The 20,107-nt window shown below is 41.3% G+C and overlaps 2 protein-coding genes across 7 annotated transcripts; both read right to left on the reverse strand.

Annotated features, from left to right (window-relative positions):
- Positions 1–153: 153 nt before the first annotated feature.
- pals2a (protein associated with LIN7 2, MAGUK p55 family member a) lies at positions 154–12,766 on the reverse strand. 6 transcript variants are annotated; one of them, XM_070966335.1, is made up of 14 exons: positions 12,654–12,766; positions 9,988–10,072; positions 9,323–9,439; positions 8,399–8,517; positions 5,059–5,211; positions 4,172–4,321; positions 3,692–3,919; positions 2,549–2,680; positions 2,348–2,450; positions 2,141–2,212; positions 1,888–2,049; positions 1,574–1,776; positions 1,370–1,498; positions 154–1,280 (listed from the first exon to the last, which is right to left on the reverse strand). In XM_070966335.1, the coding sequence occupies exons 3-14, from the start codon at positions 9,351–9,353 to the stop codon at positions 1,104–1,106; spliced, it is 1,659 nt and encodes a 552-aa protein (XP_070822436.1). In that variant the 5' UTR covers positions 9,354–9,439; positions 9,988–10,072; positions 12,654–12,766; the 3' UTR covers positions 154–1,103. The 6 variants fall into 6 exon arrangements, with proteins under 6 accessions (XP_070822436.1, XP_070822435.1, XP_070822437.1 ...); XM_070966334.1 differs by lacking the exon at positions 12,654–12,766 and adding an exon at positions 11,943–12,100; XM_070966336.1 differs by lacking the exon at positions 12,654–12,766 and adding an exon at positions 11,051–11,169.
- Positions 12,767–17,963: 5,197 nt separating this feature from the next.
- Positions 17,964–19,665, reverse strand: malsu1 (mitochondrial assembly of ribosomal large subunit 1). Its single transcript, XM_070966670.1, has 4 exons — positions 19,287–19,665; positions 18,672–18,847; positions 18,504–18,585; positions 17,964–18,399 (listed from the first exon to the last, which is right to left on the reverse strand). The coding sequence occupies exons 1-4, from the start codon at positions 19,588–19,590 to the stop codon at positions 18,245–18,247; spliced, it is 717 nt and encodes a 238-aa protein (XP_070822771.1). The 5' UTR covers positions 19,591–19,665; the 3' UTR covers positions 17,964–18,244.
- Between the last annotated feature and the right edge of the window lie 442 nt (positions 19,666–20,107).

The following is a 20,107-nucleotide window of genomic DNA, read 5'->3' on the forward strand; positions in this document are numbered from 1 at the left end:
AGTTAATTCTCAACTTGTTGCCTTTCTTATCTGTATGTTTATCTCTGTGGTGCGGAAAGAAAAACGCATCTTAGATTGTTGTAAATGTTTTTTTCCTCTTCTGTTTGCCAACTCAAGTCATTCTGCAGGAAGAACAAAGTAAAACCAAAGCGTATCATTAGAAAACACGTTATTTATTTGACATCTGAAAATACATCTTTTCTGAAATCTTGTAAAATATACCATTTATAAGTCAATATGAACTTTATTGAAACAGTTAAGTTTAAGTAATATCACATCAAAAGGGATGGTTCACTGAGAGGCAGTACCCTGTTCAAGAGTCCTGTGGAAAGTTTTTCTGTCTTCTGAACAAACACAGCACCATATTGACAGGTCAAACGGTCGAGACACTCCACATGATCCAAACTATCAACATAATTAATGTAATCTGTTGGTGCTTGAGTGAAAGAGAAATAATTGGTAAACCCTACAGTGTTACTTTTCCTTCTGTACAACATCAGTGACTGGCATGACGTTTCCCAATAATGAGGCTCAACTGCTAAGACGTCAGGGCATAGGTGTAGCCCCGGGGAGGGAGAGGGTCTCAGAAATATGACACTGTTCTACACAACAGTTTGTAGTTTGAAAGTTTGTGCAGTAGCGACAATATGAGATGAATTACTGGAGGCGTATGCACTGTAAACTGTGACACTGAGGTATCGTTCTTTTCAATGAGCAGGCCCTCCTCACTTTTGCAGAATAAATACTTTACCTACATACGATGTAAAATTAACACGGGACGTGACAAAACTCGCATTTGCTTTTAAAACATCCTGACACCAGGGACAGTTTCTTCTTCCAATCCTGAAGGAGAGAACATATTCTTTAAAAAATATTTTTGCCAATAAATAAGTACACTTTCTGTGTGTTGCATAGTGTGCTAGAAAGGAGTCTGGCGGTTCAGATCAAGGTGACTCAGCTTTGCGATGCAGTTTTGTGCGAGACCCAAATTCACACAGGGCACATGTCCGATGTGTGTGTGAACTACAGTGTTGAATCCTCCTTCCCTTCAGGTGTCCCCATGTGCTCCGACAGCACATGTATCCAGCAGGGGGTTAAAGTTATCAGTAAACCCAGCTGACTGGAACCCACTGTGGCTCTATGAATAATCGCTCTACAACCTCCTGCAGCTTGTCAAAGGCCTTGTCCAGATTGTCATTGACAATAGTCAGGTCAAAGTAGTGGCTGTATGCCCGGCGGATCCTGGCACTCTCGTCCACAGTCTTCTTCAAATCGTTCTCCTGTTAGAGAAGGAGATTCTGGCGGTTAGCGTGATGAAAGCAACAACCATTCATGAGTAATGACAGCCTTGAATCCTCTCAGAACGTACCGTGAGTAGCTTGGTCGTAAGTCCAGCATCTATCACAGCTTTGTGCATCGCTCTTAGTGTGTCCAGTTCAGGAGCAGCAATGAACACCACAAATGGCATAAACTCAGCAGTTTTCAACACTTTCAGGGCCTGGGAAGAAAATCTATTGTCACCACGGAGCTTGAAGGGAAAAGGAAGGATCAGCAAACTGAGTGTTTGACTAACCTGAGGGTTGACGTCCAGGATGCAGGTACGGCCTGCGTCCACCACTTCATGGATGGAGTTGATCTTGGTGCCATAAAGGTTGCCGTCGTACTCGCCATGCTCCAGGTAACGGCTTTCCTTGATGTCCTTCTCCATCTCCTCCCGCGTGACGAAGCAGTAGTTCTGGCCGTCTCTCTCCTCTTCCCTCGGCCGACGAGACGTGACTGGAGGTAAAAGGTGAGGAAAGGCGAGGAAAGGTGTTACATGTATGCAGGCAGGAAATCCACTGGTCGCAGACAATGCCACGACCTCGGCTGTCTGTTTCACACACTCACAGGGTACAGTGGTTCCATATCGCAGAGGGTTCATGACAATGAGTCTGTTCTTCAGGCTTCGCCTCCCAACTCCCTGGGCTCCAATCAGAACCAGCGTTTTCCTCTGAAATGGCGGCATCTTGGCTACCTCCTCATAGATCTGCAGCTCATAGCGGTCAAATTCTGTTCAAGACAAGACACAGGCTGCATGAGGGCCATGTCGTCATCACTACACTCACAACGTAACGCTGCACACTTGTCAGAAATTACACACCTGCATTCTTCGATGTGAGGTACATCATTTTTTTCTTCTTTTTCTTCACAGTTTGAGTTCCGCAGAGCATCCCTGGGAGAGAGAACATTTAAAAAGCGGCAAATCACCACATGGTGGTGCTACAAACAAGCGTTTCCTAGCGATAGGGATACTGAAACAAGACTGACTGGGAGTACGATGACCATAACTTAACATGATTGTGCTGACCTGTACCAGAAGTGTCCCAGTCTCTTCTCACAAAAGCTTTCCTCTTCTCCTCTAAGAACTGACTGGGGATGAGACCAGTGGCTCCACCAACAACTTTGCGTGCCTATGTAGAAATCAGGGAAATGAACATTTTTTCACCCCACTTACAATCAGCTCTGTTTGCAGCAGTACTGTCCGTCACTACTGACTGTGCTTACTCACCTGCCACCAGTTGGGGTCCTCCTTGTTGACCACATGGAGGATGTCTCCCTTGGAAAAGGCCAGACCTGCCTCTTTACAGGGGATCAAGTTGTCTGTGGTCGGATTATAGTTGAAGTGTGGCTTCAGATAAACCTACAATTCAGGGTGTGAACAAGATATCAGACAGTTAAATTAATACAGGCAGCACACACAGGACAGTATTGAACAATACCTTAAACCCCTAAAAAATATATTCTCATTTAGCTGGATAAAGTGAATAAAACCATTTGTTTATCGTGGTTCATAGATACTATAGAAATATTAAAACAATATTATTTCTTCCCCATTACACAGCTGCCATATTCTGTGTTTACACTGTCCTTTCTTTCTTCGTCATGTTTGATGACATCTCTTTCAGAATCAGGCTTGTGTTTGTAACAGATTTCATTGTCTGTTCTGCATTTGCACTTCCCTTCCTGTCTGCTCAAACAAACGAGGCTGAATGAGGTAACGAACATGGACCAGAACTTTGAAAAGAGACCAGCGTGAGCAGTCAGCAAAGTTTTTCACCAAACGCAATGAAGTGGTCAAAATAAAGCTGTTGACAGATTCAAGATCAGTGTTTTGTTTTTTTTAAACCTAAGCCTAATTCACAAGGTAAAGCTGAAGCCACAACCAAAACCTAACGAGCACAGAGCCAAACAGTAGAATTGGATCACCTGATCTTTCCCAGCACAAAGGTCAGTGTCTGACATAACCCTACATACAGCCCCGGGGCGTCAGCTGCTGTGTGTGTCTGTTACTGTAAGAAGGTGTGTGTGTGTGTGTGTGTATGTGTTTGGGGGGGGGGGGGGGGTGTCCTCCAGTGAACAGAGTGGTGTATGTCCCAGATAGTGTGTAGGCTGTTATTAATAGACCCTCCCTGGGCTCAATTTTCAGAAGCCTGGCATTCTGAGATCACCCAGGTCAGGCAGCTCTCACCCAGTCCCTGACAGGTACAGCCTTGTACACACCTGGACGTACATATCAACACATCCTGTGATCCGGTGCACTTAATGCACTGATCTCCTGAGCTGATTCAATATTAGAGATTTTCCAGCGCATCATCATTAGCTTTCCACAGGTGGAACATGAACCATCAAACGCAGCCTCCTTTCTCCTCACCTGTGGAGGGGCTGGTGTGTCTCTGTAGCTGGGCAGGACTTTGAGTGTGATGCTCCCACTGCAGTCCCTCAACAGCTCCTGGAGTTCATGGGGGTTACTGCCAACCTCACGACCGTTCACCTCGCGGATTATGTCCCCTGTGTGCAGCATGCCCTGTCTGTCAATTGAGCTGCCGTGCAGGATCCGTGCGATCACCATCTCTCCCCGCTCCACACGGAACGTCACCCCCTCAAAGACAGCAAGAGTCATTTAGTCATCGTACATCTGCACTTCATAAATCAAGCAGGAGGACTATTTCATGGAGTCAGGTCTGTCCTGGTTGCTGTGAAAGAGGAAACTTGAGTTGAGTAACTATGTAAAACTGAGTCAGCCTGTTGTAACAGATGGTCAGTAAAATGAAATAACACTTAACAGCCGAACAGGAGCGTCACATGTTTCTTCTGCACATCTCAGGTTGATATAAATGCCTGGCTAACTTACCAGTGGTTCCCCAGCTTTCTTCTGGATGCCGATCATCCTGACAGCATCAGCTGGCATGAGTGAACTCATCATTGAGAAATCGCTGTTCACTGCAGTGTGGGGTATTTCATAGCACTTTGCAGCCACTTTGTCATGAGCCTCTATCAAAGACTGAGGCAGGAAAAGAGGAACAAGAGAGAAACAGAGACAGAAATAGAGACTATGGTAAGTCTGGTTCCCAATCTCTGTACTTAATAACATTTTAAAGCACATTTCCAACATATTTTTTCTTCTGACTAGGAGAGACAACAAACACTTCTACCATTTGGTTCATCCACCAAAATACTAAAAACCAACGGTGACTGGCGCAAGCACTGGCACTTGATATATTAGAATGAAAGATTGAAGACATAAATCACTTTACTGTACACGGTCCTTTCTAAAAAGACACATTTATGAATGCATCAACACATGACAAAGTGACACATAGAGGAGATAAGTCAATCGTGTTCTTACCTTAGCCGCCACAACATACAGTTAGCATTGGTCAGAGACAACAAACTGCATCAGCAAAAGTGAGGATTTACTGAAACAGTAGGTGACGCAGTATTCTCCCCCTGACTTTACCCACATAACTCAGGCTGCTATTGGCCCAAGAAAATACACCCCCACACTCCCATGTTGCAGCTTGTAAGTGGTGGAGAACATAAAGGGCGACAAGGGAGCAGGGCTGCCTGACCTCCTGAGCTGCCGGCACCTCAGAGAACATAACGGTTGGTGTAAAAAGCTCTGGCATCCATTCCCAAGCGAGTAGAACACAAGCTAGACTGCTCACTCAAATTTCTGGTATTTTCACACCCATTAAACTCGGCAATGATTGCGAACAGGAGGGAGGAGGTAGAAGATACCTTGAAGTGAGGCTCCTGGAGGATTTTGGCAAGCTCAGTGACGGCAGCGTCTTTTTGTGGCAGGTTGTTGAGGGAATCCAGGATCTCTGTGACCAGCTGAACATTATCATCCCGCACGGCTTGTAACTTAACTTCCTCAAGACGCTCATGGGCCTACACACACACACACACACACACACACACACACACACACACACACACACACACACACACACACACACACACACACACACACACACACACACACACACACACACACACACACACACACACACACACACACACACACACACACACACACACCAATTTTTGCAAAGAGCTTGGTAAAGAAAATGAAAGTCTACCGCTTTATTCATGTTTGCTATGGGAAAAAAATGGCCAGAGTTACATCTGAATTTTTGAATCTCAGAATTCTTTATTTTTGGTTGGTATTTCTCAGCATGTGACCCTTTACAGTGTTTAAAGTGGGGGCCATGATTCTTTTAATGTATTCTTATCCTGACAAAGTCAGAAGACTTTGACTTTATGGAAAAAGTTAAAAAAAATGACTGGTTACTTCATGATACAGCAGCAGCATGTAAATGTTTTGTCCACCTCATCTATTTCCTTCTCGTAAATTTTGTTTCCTTGTCCTAAGTGAAGTGCCGTCTCGCTTGCTGGAATTTGTTCATTTTGATGAAGGCAAAAATTGCTTCATTCTTATTATTAGTGACAGAATTCATCACCTCCTGCCCTCAATAGGTTAGGATGTATTTTAATCACAAGAACCACAGAAATTGTTATTAAACCTGTCGTATTTTTAAACCGTTTTTCTGTCAACCTTCACCAACTGATTTGTTTATCAAAATCGTTGTATTTTAGACCCCATCCCAACTAAGCCTTATCTAACCTCTCCTTTCAGTTGCTAATCAGCTGTGTGACTTTCTACATAACAATAGTTTATCTGAGGATTTACAGTCAGGATTTAGAGCGCATCATATAACAGGGACAGGGCAGGTTAAACAACCTTCTAATTGCATCAGACAAAGGACTTGTCTCTGTACTAGTCTTATTAGATCTTAGTGCTGCATTTGACACCACTGACCATGGTATCCTATTGCAGAGACTGGAATACTTCATTGGCATTAAGGGAACTGCGCTACGCTGCAGGCTTACTGATGGTTCCTAAAGTTTCCAAAAGCAGAATGGGAGACAGAGCCCTCAGCTATCAAGATCCTCTTCTGCGGAAGCATCTTCCAGTCTTTGGGAGGCAGACACCATCTCTACATTTAAGAGCAGGCTTAAAACTTTGCTTTTTGATAAAGCTTTTAGTTAGTGCTGGATCAGGCTCACCTTGGTTATGCTGCTATAGGATTAGGCTGTCGGGGGACTTCCAAAGATACACCGAGCTCCTCTGTTCTTCACTCCCTCTCCACCTGCACACTTTCATGTCCTACCACAGCGTGTTACTAATTTAGCTTCTTCTGGTCGAGGCTCATGGCCGCCCACCCAGAACCTGGTTCTGCTTGAGGTTTCTGCCTGTTAAAAGCAAGTTTTTCCTCGCCAACTGTCCGTTCTTTCACAGTAATTTTGTATCTCAGTATCGATGTATATAGTACATTTCTGGGAACACAATGTGTTCTATGTTGATACTACTGAGAAGAGTTCACACCCTGCTTAGTTTTATCACACATGGAAATGAGATCATGTGGTTAATCCCTGACAGATATAACACTATATTGTTTACAGAAGTGAGACACATTGTGGCTCTTAAATCAAACTGTGACATGCAAAGACAAAGAGAACTTAACAGTTCAGCACACGCTGTATGACATTACAGCAGAAACTACATACAGGTCCATCTAGCAGACCAAAAAGTAATAGCCAAGGAGAGCAGAGCAGAAATGAGGACAAGAGCTTGCCTTTGTGACAGGTTTTCTATGGAAATCATTCTATTCATAGATACGGAAGATGAACCTATTGACCTCAATCTGCATTGGAGATTTTGTTCTGTTATCAAAGACACTGTTCATCATGATGTCAACCTCTTTAAGGTATGTGGAAAATGTATTTAACTAGTGTAAAAATGAATCAATACTCAAGGTTTAGTGATATTTTACATTGCTTTTAAATGAACATGTAAAAGCTACAGGAGGTGTGCTGCACCACTCTGCAGAGAGCTGATCAGATGTTACACAGCTACACCTTGACTCTTGGTGTAGTGTCTCTTCTAATGACAAGCACATGCCAGGATTCATTTTCTGTAAGTAATTTACACCTTGGCACTGGAACAGTGGGCACATGGCAAGATTAGATAACACTGCAAGGTAGCACACGACAAGATACAATTAGTTTGTAGGTGTTCAAAAACTCCTAAGTGCTTCCAAAGGCAACTGCACTTGTTTGTGGTTCTAAAAGACGTTTCGCCTCTCATCTAAAAGGCTTCTTCAGTTCTAACTGACTGCTGGGGAGTCCCAGGCAGGATCATAGCTCTACCCAGCATCATGCAAGTTGTTAGGGTCACATGAGTCAAGGTGTAGCTGGCACAATGGGTGTTGGTGGGTGACTCAATAGGGTCATGTGAGTCCTGGTGTGAATGGCTGTTAAGCTGCCTGGGGAGAGATCTCAGGACTGCATAGTAGGTGGCTGATAAGTGGTGTCTTAGAACACCTCCTCTGTTCAGTGATGGTCTTTCCAGTTTGACATGGATGGTGTTTTTCACTCCTCTTTCAAACCATCAGTCTTCCCTGGCCTAAAAATTTTAATTATTGTCCTCAAAGAATGTCCCTTGTCCTTGACATGTAGGTGGACTGCTGAGTTTAGACCTGAGGTGTTGGCTCTCCTGTGTTGTGCCATGCGCATGTGAAGCGGTTGCTTTGTTTCCTGAATCGTACAAGTCTGTGCATTCCTCCCTGCACTGCACTGCACTGCACTGCACTGCACTGCATGCACTGCACTGCATGCACTACATTGCTCTGCTTGTGTCTGGGTGTTTTGTCCTTGGGGTGGACAAGCTTCTGCCTCAAGGTGTTACTGGGCTTGAAGTGAACAGGGATGTGGTGTTTGTTGAAAATCCTTCTGAGGTTTTCAGATACTCCTGCAATATAAGGAATGACAATGTTGTTCTGTTTATGGAATAACATTGCATTTGCCCATTGCCTACCTGATTGAAATATGTAGTTGAGCCCCATACGGTACACTGCCACGAAGAGTTATTCATCTTCTTGGACATGTGGTGACACTTACTGCACCTTTGTTGTGTGTGTGTGTGTGTGTGTGTGTGTGTGTGTGTGTGTGTGTGTGTGTGTGTGTGTGTGTACTGCAGAGCGCAAGGACTGGTTGGAGTAAGTTTGTGTCTTACCTTAGCAAGGGAGCGGACGATGGGGCTCTCCATGATGCCTCTGAGGAAGATGAGGTCAATATCTTTGGCTCCTGTGCCTGACGGCAGGTCTTTCAGGTTGTCAAGGACCTGCTGCATGGCTGAGGGAAAAAACAAATGTCAAGGATCACGTTAATAGCTTTACTCCTTTTGAGCTTTGTGAATTGCCGTTTTGTGAAAACAGGAAGCAATGTTTATGGCCAGTAGCAATGAAAATGATTTAAATTCTGAGCAAAACTCTGATGAAAAAACAACACAGCAATGTGACTATAATAAGAGCTTACAAGGCAAGAACAATAAGTGGACAGTCAATCAATGGGCCAATTCACAGAGAGCATTCCCTATTTCCACTGCAGCAGCAACAGGCACACAGAGTCACAAAGGACTTGTTCTACTAACAGATCTGCCTTGTTGAGGCTGAGACCACACAGCAAGAGAGTGGAGCCAAAAGTCCTGAGACATACAGCTAGTTTGCAAAATCAGCCAACTTGACACAATAAAATCAATAACATAATATCTCTCTGAACTAGCCAGTTATTATCTTTCCATTAAAGCAGAAGGCATCTGTCATGCCTTCTGGTTTGTTTTGTTTTATGAAAACAGGCAGTGCTTTTAGCCCCCTCACATTTTGAACACAGAAGCAAGGAGCAAAACAAATCGAGAGCTGACAGGACAACTCACAGAAACAAATGCAGTCACTATGGAATCCCAAACGTTTGGCTGTTTTGCAAGTACATCACAGGGTTTTGCTTCATGGAGGGACATGTGACAGTTCACAGGCAGCAGAAAACACACCCACTCTGTCTCTGGGCAGTGGGCATGGTGCAATTCAAATGGTAATGAAATGTCACATTTTACACACAACACTGCAACAGTTCCTGAGCGAAAGATCCGCTGACAGCTTACCTGTTCCAGACTTTGCATTGGCCACAGTCATGTTTAATATTCCTCAGCTCAGGGCGGTGAAACTCTCTTAACACGGTCAAAAGCCGCGTAATCAGAGTAATCAGAGCAACTGGAGGGCTGGTGAAGGCAGGAGACCCGCTGAAGTCAGTATACTGTACACTAAGATCACTATACTGTACAAGCCATGGCATGAAATTAACAAGCTGACATTTACTAGCATGTGTTGCTGTTCAACAAATGCAGACACAGTACTGAAGCATGAGGCACAAAACAGCACAGAAAACATTCGATTGTCTTGGTGTTTTATGTGCAAGTCATCACAGAGGGCTCTTATGAAATATGTGAACGACAAAGAGGACCATTAGTGAAAAAGGATGAGTCTCCCATCCTTCTGGCTAAAGGTTGTGCCAGTCACACACAGGGAGGCCCCTGAGGACTCTGTGCAAACATGATCTCCAAACAGAGTGAGGCAAAACTAGCTCTGTCAATGTCTAGTGGGTAGCTGGACAAACAGAAGTACACACTTTTTGAGCACAGGCAGCCCCATTTAACTGCGAACTGTATAAACATCATAAATGCAACACTGTATTTCACGAACACAATGTCAATAAAGACAGCAAACAGGCAGGTTATTATCCAGAGCCAAAGAGAAATCAGAAACTCACCCACAAACTGTGTTCAAATCATCTGTGCAGCAGTCCCACACGGAGCCCCACCTTTTCTACAAAACACTCATCTGGTACCTCTGGACTGAAGAGAAGACAGAGAGAAAGAAAATCACATTGTTCTTATTATTCCAGACAGCACAAAAACCCTCCTAGGTGTTGACAGAAGCAGCTCATGCTGGTGCGTAAGTTCCTCTCTACCTCAGCCTGCCTTCATTGTCCAGACTTCTCACGTTCATTCGGTAGTATTGTAATACAGCCATTATGATTGGCCAAGTCAATCACATGACCAACGTCTGTTTAAAGAGACTCCTTACTGCAGACAAGTCAAGCAGATTTCAGGAAGCATTGGGCGATGGAGTATCAATTTTGGTCTGTTGAAGTTATAACTTCATCAAGCTTTTGATTTATTTTTGTGGCCTACTACACTGAATGACTCCGAGGATTGTTCTCATTGTTGTCATCAGCACTTCATACTGTTCTACACCTGTTCAAAATAGTACTTTTATTATTATACACAGCATTTTCCATGTGCAGAATCATGCATAGTTTTAAGAAAGCTAATATGTCAATATTGTCAACATTTAATTGAGGTAAAAGTTGCAATTAATAATTTTAATTACCAACATTTTCCTTATGAGTAAAGAATAATGCTGAGTTATAAAATACATGTATGTTAAACAGGCTGAAAATCAAACATCTCTAAACATTTAAATCAGGCCCGTTTACAGCCAAAAATGGTTTACAGTGGGCTGCAGTTCCTCTCATCAAACCTCAAACAGGACCAAAATTACAGGCTTATAGATGATAAACTTACTTTGTCCATGCATTGCTGGGGTGATGTTAAAATACGAATAAGAAAACTGAAAATAATAAATCATTTTTAAACTCTCAAATATCAATATCAGTCTGGGGCTAAGCAATCGAGTATTAGTGGCCTATAAGACCCCTGTCTAAGGTGATGCCTGGTAGAAAACCTAACTGCAAGGCATACATTATTTTAAATGTCGGTGAAAGGAAATGAAGCCAATCACAAGTTTAAAGATACAAGAATGTACTTAACACATTTATGTTGCTTGTTGTCACACACTTTGAGCTCATTCTCATAAATTGGAAGCCAGACTTGATCGATGGGGGTCAGCTGAGGCAGAACGCAGCCGGGAGCCTGAGACAGTGACACCGCTTTAAAGAAACACATGAGAAGCGGCCAGGTAGGAGGTGAACGCTGGGTGCTCATGGTGGCAGATGGGTCCCTGACTAGTGGTTGTAAAGTCACGGAAAAACACTAAAGTAATTTACAGTGGAGCTAAATCCCAAACCAGCCTTCAAGAAAAGTGCTGGCTGCTATGGTTTAAGTTTGCTGTCAAAGCTACACGCGCTTTTGGCACGTGTAACCACTTGCGATGTGAGCTAATTTAGCTAAACACGATAACTAGCCATTGGTAGCTAATTATCGGTGGTTAACACTAATCTTAGCAATAACAAGAAACAATGAAGTATCATCTGAAATACGATTAACTGTGGCTACATGCTGTCACGTCCTAACTATCGTTATTTCCATCAGTGGCTGTCCCGTTTCAAGTTAGTGCAAGCCATTGCTAGTTGGTTCATATGCAGGCAAGGTAGCAATGCTAATGAATGCGATCAAACACTGGTGTGCGCTTATAACGTAACATGTAGTGTCTGTAAGACTGACAAATACCGTTACAACAAACTAGGAAACCAGCTAAATTAACGCAGCTACCACCGCTTGTTAATGATATGTTGTGAAGCGGTGCTAGTGTGGTACAGTTAGCTGGAAGTCGTCATTCGCTAATAGCTAACATAACATCATGTGCCTCAGAGTAACGTTAGCTAACGGTTAGCTCGTGGAGCAGTGGTAGCCGAGAAACGAGAGGGTCCCATGATGAGACCGTTGCTTAAGTGTCTTGAAAAATGAATGAATGATACATTACCTAATTTAATCAGTATCACCAAGTCACGCTTTCATTCTTCTCTTCATTTCAGGGTGTCCTAATTAGCAGATCACTTGCGCAATAGTAACTTGTTTGTGCATTTCCAGAGTGCCTGCCTGCGCCCCTTCCTTCAGTTTCCCGTCCCGACTGACAGTGCTATGCTAATGACATCCAGTGCCTCCGAAATTATATCTAACCCATTGAAATCCTGCACAACCCACCCTTATAAGTTACTGTGAACGTTACCTAAAAAGAAATATACCTACTTGAGAAGAAGTGTGTGGAGATAAACTGCATCCATGGTTTAATCAAACGTTGTGACCCCTAATGTGAAAGACCCTCAGGCGTAAACGTGAAATGCCCTCTGATTGCTGTTGATGGTAGACTGCACACACTGCAATATACATATACACCTACTGAGTCACTATAAATTCAAACATACATTAGCCCTGTGACCTTGCTCAGTTTGTCAAGCTAACATAACTTTAAATCTGGACTTCTGAACGTGGAAAAAATAAATAAATAAATAAATAAATAAATAAATAAATAAATAAATGGAAAACTAGAGCTATACAGAATCCATTAATTGTCAGTGGAGTTGTGTACCAGTAATAGATTTCTGTTCCAACTATGGCAAATATCATGCATCATATCAATAGCTATTATTGCATTGGATACAACATATGTAAGAATTCAACTTTGAGGACTTACCCCATTAGGAAGATATACTGTAGATCTTGTTACCATCACTGGCACCTGTGATATTCCCACATCTGGCTGCTAATAATCTCATTTGTATCTCCTACCAGCAGGTCATCATGAAGAACCAAGCAATATCCCATTTACCAAATCTGGTGAGATTCAGCTTCACTGAAAAGTCCTTACAGCAAACCAGATTTTCCAGATTTCATCGCTATAGAGCGTCAGTAGTTTGGACCAGGTGTCATTATGGAGTTGACCAAACTGTCAGTGTTACGTGATTCGCTTTTGATGTATCCAGGTCACTTGATGGGATTAAACTGTTAATCTGTTTTCAGGCAGGGTGCAAGTACATCTCAGCAGGCTTGATATAACAAGTGAAATAAAAGCTGTGGGAGCTAAATGTACAGTTTTGTTTTGTTTGTTTGTTGTTTACTGTCCCACAACTAGAACATGAGCAACAAACATGAATTCTAAACTATTTATTTACCCTACATGAAAAACGCTCAAAATGTTTAGATGTTGGTCCACCAGTAGAGAGCACTGTTACTCCATCAGTGGACACACAAGCTGTACCTATACTGAAGATACTAGACAGCCAAGGTAGTAATACATAGTATATGTCAAGAAAAATGACAAGGATGAAGGGCATACTCGTCAAAAGATGCGTTTGAGTCAAACTATCAACATTACAGACGAACGTGTTTGCATTGCACAATGTTTATTCCATGCAGCACAAGTTCATTTCAGGTCATAACAGACGTGGCAGCAGCTTTGTGTTAAAGTCAGCCTGGATATGACAGCTCCAGCAGCATCACCACAGTGGCAGCCCATCATACCTACAACATGAGGAAGTCACAAGTTTAACAAAAAAAAAAGTGTTTTTGACAAACATCCAACAATCCAATACAAATGTGCATTAAAATTGACACAGACAACAAATGTATAAATGCAGCCTAGCCTTCAATCTTTTAATTATTTACCTGATGTAGTTTGATCCTGGAATACTCTCTGTGCTCTCCCTCATCAACACATCTGAAAATACAGTATCTGGGGTGTCTCTTTTCCCATACCTATGCATCAAAAAGAGTCAAGCAACATATCAATACTTCTTTGCACATGCTTTCAATATTTTCAGGACCTGTGGTATTTTATAGAAATTCAAGAACTAACCTCTGTCTTGTAATGAGATTGATGTAGTGTCTTAGTGCAGAATAATATCTGGCGAGCTCCTCAGGTGGTGCACCTTCGCGGGGACTGGCGGGCTTGGCTGGGTATGCATTTATGCCAGACTGAATACAAGCCAGCAGGCAGAGAGCCAGAATAGTCAGCAACATCACAGCCTTGGGGCGAATCCTGGATCACAGGGAAAATTAATAGTCAAAATGCACGTTAAAAATGATTATCCAACAATGCTGAAATCAGAAATAGGAGCTCCGTATTGGATTGATATTCCACCATAAAATCTGCAAGATCCAGCATTACTGATGAATGCCTTTCAATTAAAAGGTGAGAAATAAAAATTTTGCTTACATATGAATTTAACACTTGAAAATACTGCTGTGGTCGGTTTTCTTGCTGCTCAAGGCACGTCTGTAACATTCCCAACATGGGCCGTGTTTTATAGAGTGTGTGTCAGATGGGGAGGGAGGGGGACTTCATTCACTTTTAGGGTCCTCCTGAGAAATATCTACTGCCTCATTAGTTTAGTAATACCTGAATGTCCAGACAGTTAAACAAAAGGAGATACTCAGTCACATTATTCTGAAACGACCAAAGATGTCACGCTGTTACATTAATCAAAATGTTAACTTTCTGACTTGATGGTGGACACGTTCTATGTTTTTTAAATCTATTAAATTAACTATAGTAGAAACTTACTGCAGGCAGTCAACATGTCTGCTTTGAGGATTAAATTACTCTGAATTACAGACTTGTGGTTTTCAGTTCCTTTGCTGCAAACAATGAGTTTATTTATGCATAAACTCACAGAGTAATTGATTTGTATCAATTTGCATCAATTTGCAGTGTAGTTAATTTATCCTTAATCATTCTTGTTTCTACAGTACGTTTAGTACACTAGGATGTTTGAGGAAAGAGCACACCTGATCACAGAAATATCCTTTTTGTTCAAAAAGAAATTGAATTATAAGTGAAGCAGTGTTGGAAAAGTACTGGAACAAGCAGAGACAAACCTTTGTTCATTTAGAGAGTCCAGTTAAGAGTCATAAGCAGCACGACAAGTCTCAATAAAACTGATGATGTGTAACTTAATGGCTGATGATGGTCTGTTGTTTTCACATTAAGTTGAAATACGTTAGGATTCCCCAGGTGATGTTTTGGTTTATAGATAATGCAGAGGGGGGGTCTGCATCAAGTAACAAAAACATTGATTTAGCGTCTTGTATAATACTGATAATACTAAATGTGATTGAGTAAAAAAAAATCTTCTAATCTTCTCCTAAACTCATTAATATATGTTGAACTAAATCCATTGACCTTACATTCAGTTAAGATTGCTTCTCGTGTATCTAATCTACATGAATGCAAAACTGTGGCACTATAACTCAACTTTAAACACTACCGACTGACAGCTGTCCTAAGACAATAACTGAACCACTTTGGCCAAACCATTATTTCCAAATTACACCAAATCCTTGAAGAAGGAGCAGTAAATCGCTCAAACCCATACATTTCCAATTCCAGTTGATAGAGGGCACAAAAAGCTCTCAGCCCCTAAATGGTAAGATGACTTTAATGGCATCCAATTTCTTTGAAGAGCACTCTGCTGAAATTTGACAGTAGATTGGTGCTGTTCTTTCCTCTGACAGCCATGAGAGCCAGGAGAAGTACACACAAACTAAAAACTTTCACAGAATGCATCAAATGTCTGGATGTTGTATGCAGGAATGACTTCTGTCACTCAGTAACGACCATTTTCAGATTAAAGTATGACTCCCATTGACAATCAGTACAGATCTGCCGGCATCAATGCTCAAAAGTTTCTAGAGAGCAAAGAAAACACAAACAAAATGCTAATTACTTGAAATGCAAGGACGCTGAAGCAGTACAATTACACGTTTTCATACTCGCAACAATCAAAATAACAAAACGCACGCATGCTTTACTTTTATACACTGGCCATGCATTTTTTAGAATAACTGATAAAGAATAATTCATCTCTTTTATTTCTGAAATAATGGACGTACTATATGGAGAATGTGCAGTAATAAAAGTCTGATTTAAATACTTTGTCACATCAGCCTGCACGGTACCTTGCTGACAAATGAGGACCAGCTGGATAAAGCACAGAGAGTCCTTTAAGTGTCAAATCTGATCCGCTTGATGTGCTCTCTGGTAATATTCATCATAGACACCCTCTGCTGAGAGAGCGCCAGAGATGGCAGCCAAGTGCCAGCCCACCTGCAGGATGCGAAATGATATCAAAGAGCCTAAAAACTCACTTCTTCTACTTGTTTTTATACTGCAAATACAATATTAGAACACTTACAGCACGGAGGGTTGACGGGTTCTTGCAGAAGATTGAAGATGAAAGTTTTGGTTGGGGGTTGATTCATTTGCTCTTTTCTCTGTGAAACATATGGTTGCCATGCAGATACTGACATATCTGCAAACTGTATTAAGTGCAATTAAATGAACATTTTGGGGCCAGTTGTTACCTTACACTGCAATAAATCAAATATGCAAGACAGATTACCCGCTGCTGCTGTTTCCAAAAGATAATTAATCCTCCTTTTCTTCACAGTCTCTTCCATAGAGTAACACCATGACCATTAATGGTGATGCAGCAGCAGGTAAAATGGCAGCACAGCTAATGTCAGTATTAGAACTTTAGAGTCAAACACAGAACTGATCTTTAACCTTTAACTTGTTTTTGCTGATCCACCAGAGAGCAACTTAATACAGTTTGTGACTCAAAAGGTCCACACACTTGAATGCCACCTTGGCAGTTTGAAAGAGTTATTTGACTGCCTTCAGTTAAACTCGAAATATTTAAGTATGATTAACAATTTCAAGCCCATATAGTTGCTTTTTAGTTGGGTTCAAGGGGTGTAAAGCTGGAGACTCTTATGTGTAGCTGTTCACTCACATTTACAGACCACGTAAGCACAAACTACATAACCACAACATGCAAACATTCAAATCAGAGAGTCCTGTCGAGCTTTGTGTGGGTATCTCCCGCTTCATTACATTTTCACATTTAGCTAATGTTCTCATTCAGCATGACTTACAAGTCAACGGAGCCGAACAGTCGCCTGCTAGGAAGTTAGGAGGGTGTGGTGTGTTCGTATGTGTGTGCATGATTTCTCTGTGCTTCTGTGACTGTGATTCTCCATAAAAATTCAAGTATTTGGAGCTAAAAAAATAAATAAATAATGCACTTTTTAATCTTCAAATGATCATGAATCAGTGTAGTTTTCAGTGACAGAAAAATATAGAAATTTCACACTCCAGTTTGATGTTGTCAAAACATGGAGTACATGTTATAGAATAACACAGCGCGGTATCCGTAATGCTGGTTATTTGCCAAACACAGTTGCAGACTGTAGAAGTTCTTTGAATTGTGCTGACCAATCTACCCAAGTGTTATCAATTCACAGAGCAATCTTTTAGCACGCGTAAGTGCTGTCGAAGGCATGTGACGACTAATACTTTGACCAACAACTTCTCTTTTCCGGGAGGGAACTATTGGCTTGTTTGATTTGGTTGAAAGCATCAGCTGGAATAGCTTGTTTTGGTGAGCCCACATAATCATTTCTTGGGAAAAAATGCTCCTACAACTTGCTCTTTGCAGGAAACAAACTGTTCAGTGAACAGACAAACTTTGAAGTTCTAGTACTTTTTCTTGAATATTTCCTTTTCATGAGACTTTATTATACACCCACAGAAAGGGACCATTCTTTGTACTTTTAGTTTAGATAATTACAGAAAATTTACTGCTTGAACTTTGAATGTAAGATTTGTACACAGGATTTAAATTCTCATTTAGCAATTGGTTGGTTCAAATGTTAAAGAGGCCATCTTTACACACAGGCACAGAATATGTGTTCAAAGCAATTCACTGATCTTTGCTAATTATTTACATGCCTGTACCCAACTAAAATTTACATCATCACGGCAAATATTTACTTTGCAGTAAATGTGGCTGAATAAAATAACAATAAATTGAAATATATATGATTCCAAGATCTTTAGAATGGTAATAAAATAATTTATTTGTAACCATCAGATCATGTTAAAACATACAGACTGTATTTACTTCAGCAGACTCAAAAAAAACATTCAATCACTCATTTTACAAATACCATGCGATGCCCTAACAATGGTCAAATTATATGAAAAAAAGATAAAGGTATACAATTAATCAATATGGTGGGGGCAGTGATTCCTGCAGTACAGCTGTTCTATGAATGATCAATCCATTTCTCCAAACACTAAACATGTTGTTGTTGTTGTTTTGTCAAAGGTCATTTAAGTGACCAAAAGAAACTTCTTATTTCTACTCACAGTGACAGAAAAGGATGCATCCAAAGTTACAAAGAAGCAGTCAGTTCACAACTGAGATGATTCGTCTGGTCTTGTCACTTCGTGACATCAGCATCATATATGAAGTCTTCTGGTAGCGTCTCAGCAGGGATGCTCCTCAGCTGCTCATCATAGGTGCGGAGAGTCCACAGTTTCTCCAGTTCATACACTTCTCTGGTCTCTGGCAGCATGAAGTGAACAACAATGTTTCCTGTGACAGAGAAACAAGCAGGGAAGTGAACAACACTGGCAACTGCATTGACAAATATTCAATTTACATGAAATTGGAATTTAAGATTTCTAAGTTTTACATACCAAAGTCAATACACATCCAGTCCTCTGCATCCTTTCCTTCAATCTTGGCATTTGACTCTCCCTCTTTCTTCAGATACTTGTGCTGGAGGAAAATCATCAGTTGTGTCATATTTAAAACACAAGTTGCACATATCAAGATTTAACAATGCGGAAATGCACATTATTTACCACTTTGATGGCATAAAGTGCCATCGCGCGGAGGTGTCTCACTGATACGCCACTGACAACAATGAAGTACTCTGTGTATTTGATATGCTCCGGTACTTTAATCACACAGATGTCCACTGCGTTTTCCTGACGCAGTAGAGACACCAGCACGTCCAGAGTGAATGTCTCAGGGTGTCCTGGACAAAACAAGGGTGAGACATTTTGTCTGATAAATACTGCTGCAGCCTTCATTTTAGTTTTCTCACTGCAAGGGAGCTTGTGAAATACTCTCTACATACAATAATTACAGCAGTGCAGAGTGACAGAAGAATCTCATCCATTACAACAACTAAGGCTGCAACTAACTGTCCATCGTTCAGTCTGCAACACATCAGAAGGCCATGAAAAATCAAAAAACACACACATTTACTGTATTACATTTTCAGCCAAGTAATCAGCTATTTCTTTACTATATTTCTCTACTGCAGTTTAAGACTAGAAAAAGAAACATCACATTTAACAAGCTGGGACCATCACATCTTGGCAGGTTTCCTTTACAATTACTTAAGAGATTAAAAAAATTATTAATATATATATAAATAACACCTACTAAGAACAATACTAACACCGACTTACTTCGACTGCTGTCTCTGGCCACCTCATGCGATTCCTCTTGAAACGATCCTGTGCTGCTCTTTGAATCCCTGCTTTCACTACACATCTCTGAATAAAACCTCTTTGTGTCTGAGTCACTGGTGTATACATGATGCCAACGCTGACATGAGTACAAGTTTGCTGTAAAACGTCGAGGCAAACACGGACTGTGACAGCGAGCTTTGGGGGCCAAACAGATGCTTCTACAAACACTTGTTTGCTCCAGCGAAACGCTTATTTTAAACAGCGGGGACGCCAGTTTCTTACAACGATTGAGAGTATTCATCTTAATTTGTACAACTAAACATAACAGTCAATGCTATCCACGAGCTTATCAAGGGCTAAAAACAGGAAGTAACTCCCGTCCTTGGGTTTTGATTGGTTCGTACGACTTCTTCGTTGGTTTCTGGTCCTAAAAAAGTAGCGCACCCCCTATAGGCCACACATGGCATTGACTTCAGAACTCAAGCGAATCATCAAAATGCATTTCACAAGTAAATATTACAAATTGTTCAGTGATTAAGAATTAATCACACAAAAATTCATGAAACAAATCCTTAACGTCAGTTTTACAAATCTTATTTAGTCATGCATGTTTAATATCTCATAATAATACACTGGATATTTCATACACTCAAGTCACCTGGCAATACTTGCTCATCCTGCTTTGTAAATTGTTTCTCTGCGCAGCAAATATGTTTGATAATGTTGGTCTAATGACATTTTGACTGAATTGCCATCATGGCTGTAATGTTTACTTGGTAAATGACGTATGCTGTGTGAAATGAGTATCATCAAATTAT

This window comes from Chaetodon trifascialis, chromosome 7 (assembly GCF_039877785.1).
Source record: "Chaetodon trifascialis isolate fChaTrf1 chromosome 7, fChaTrf1.hap1, whole genome shotgun sequence".
Lineage (NCBI taxonomy): Eukaryota > Metazoa > Chordata > Actinopteri > Chaetodontiformes > Chaetodontidae > Chaetodon > Chaetodon trifascialis.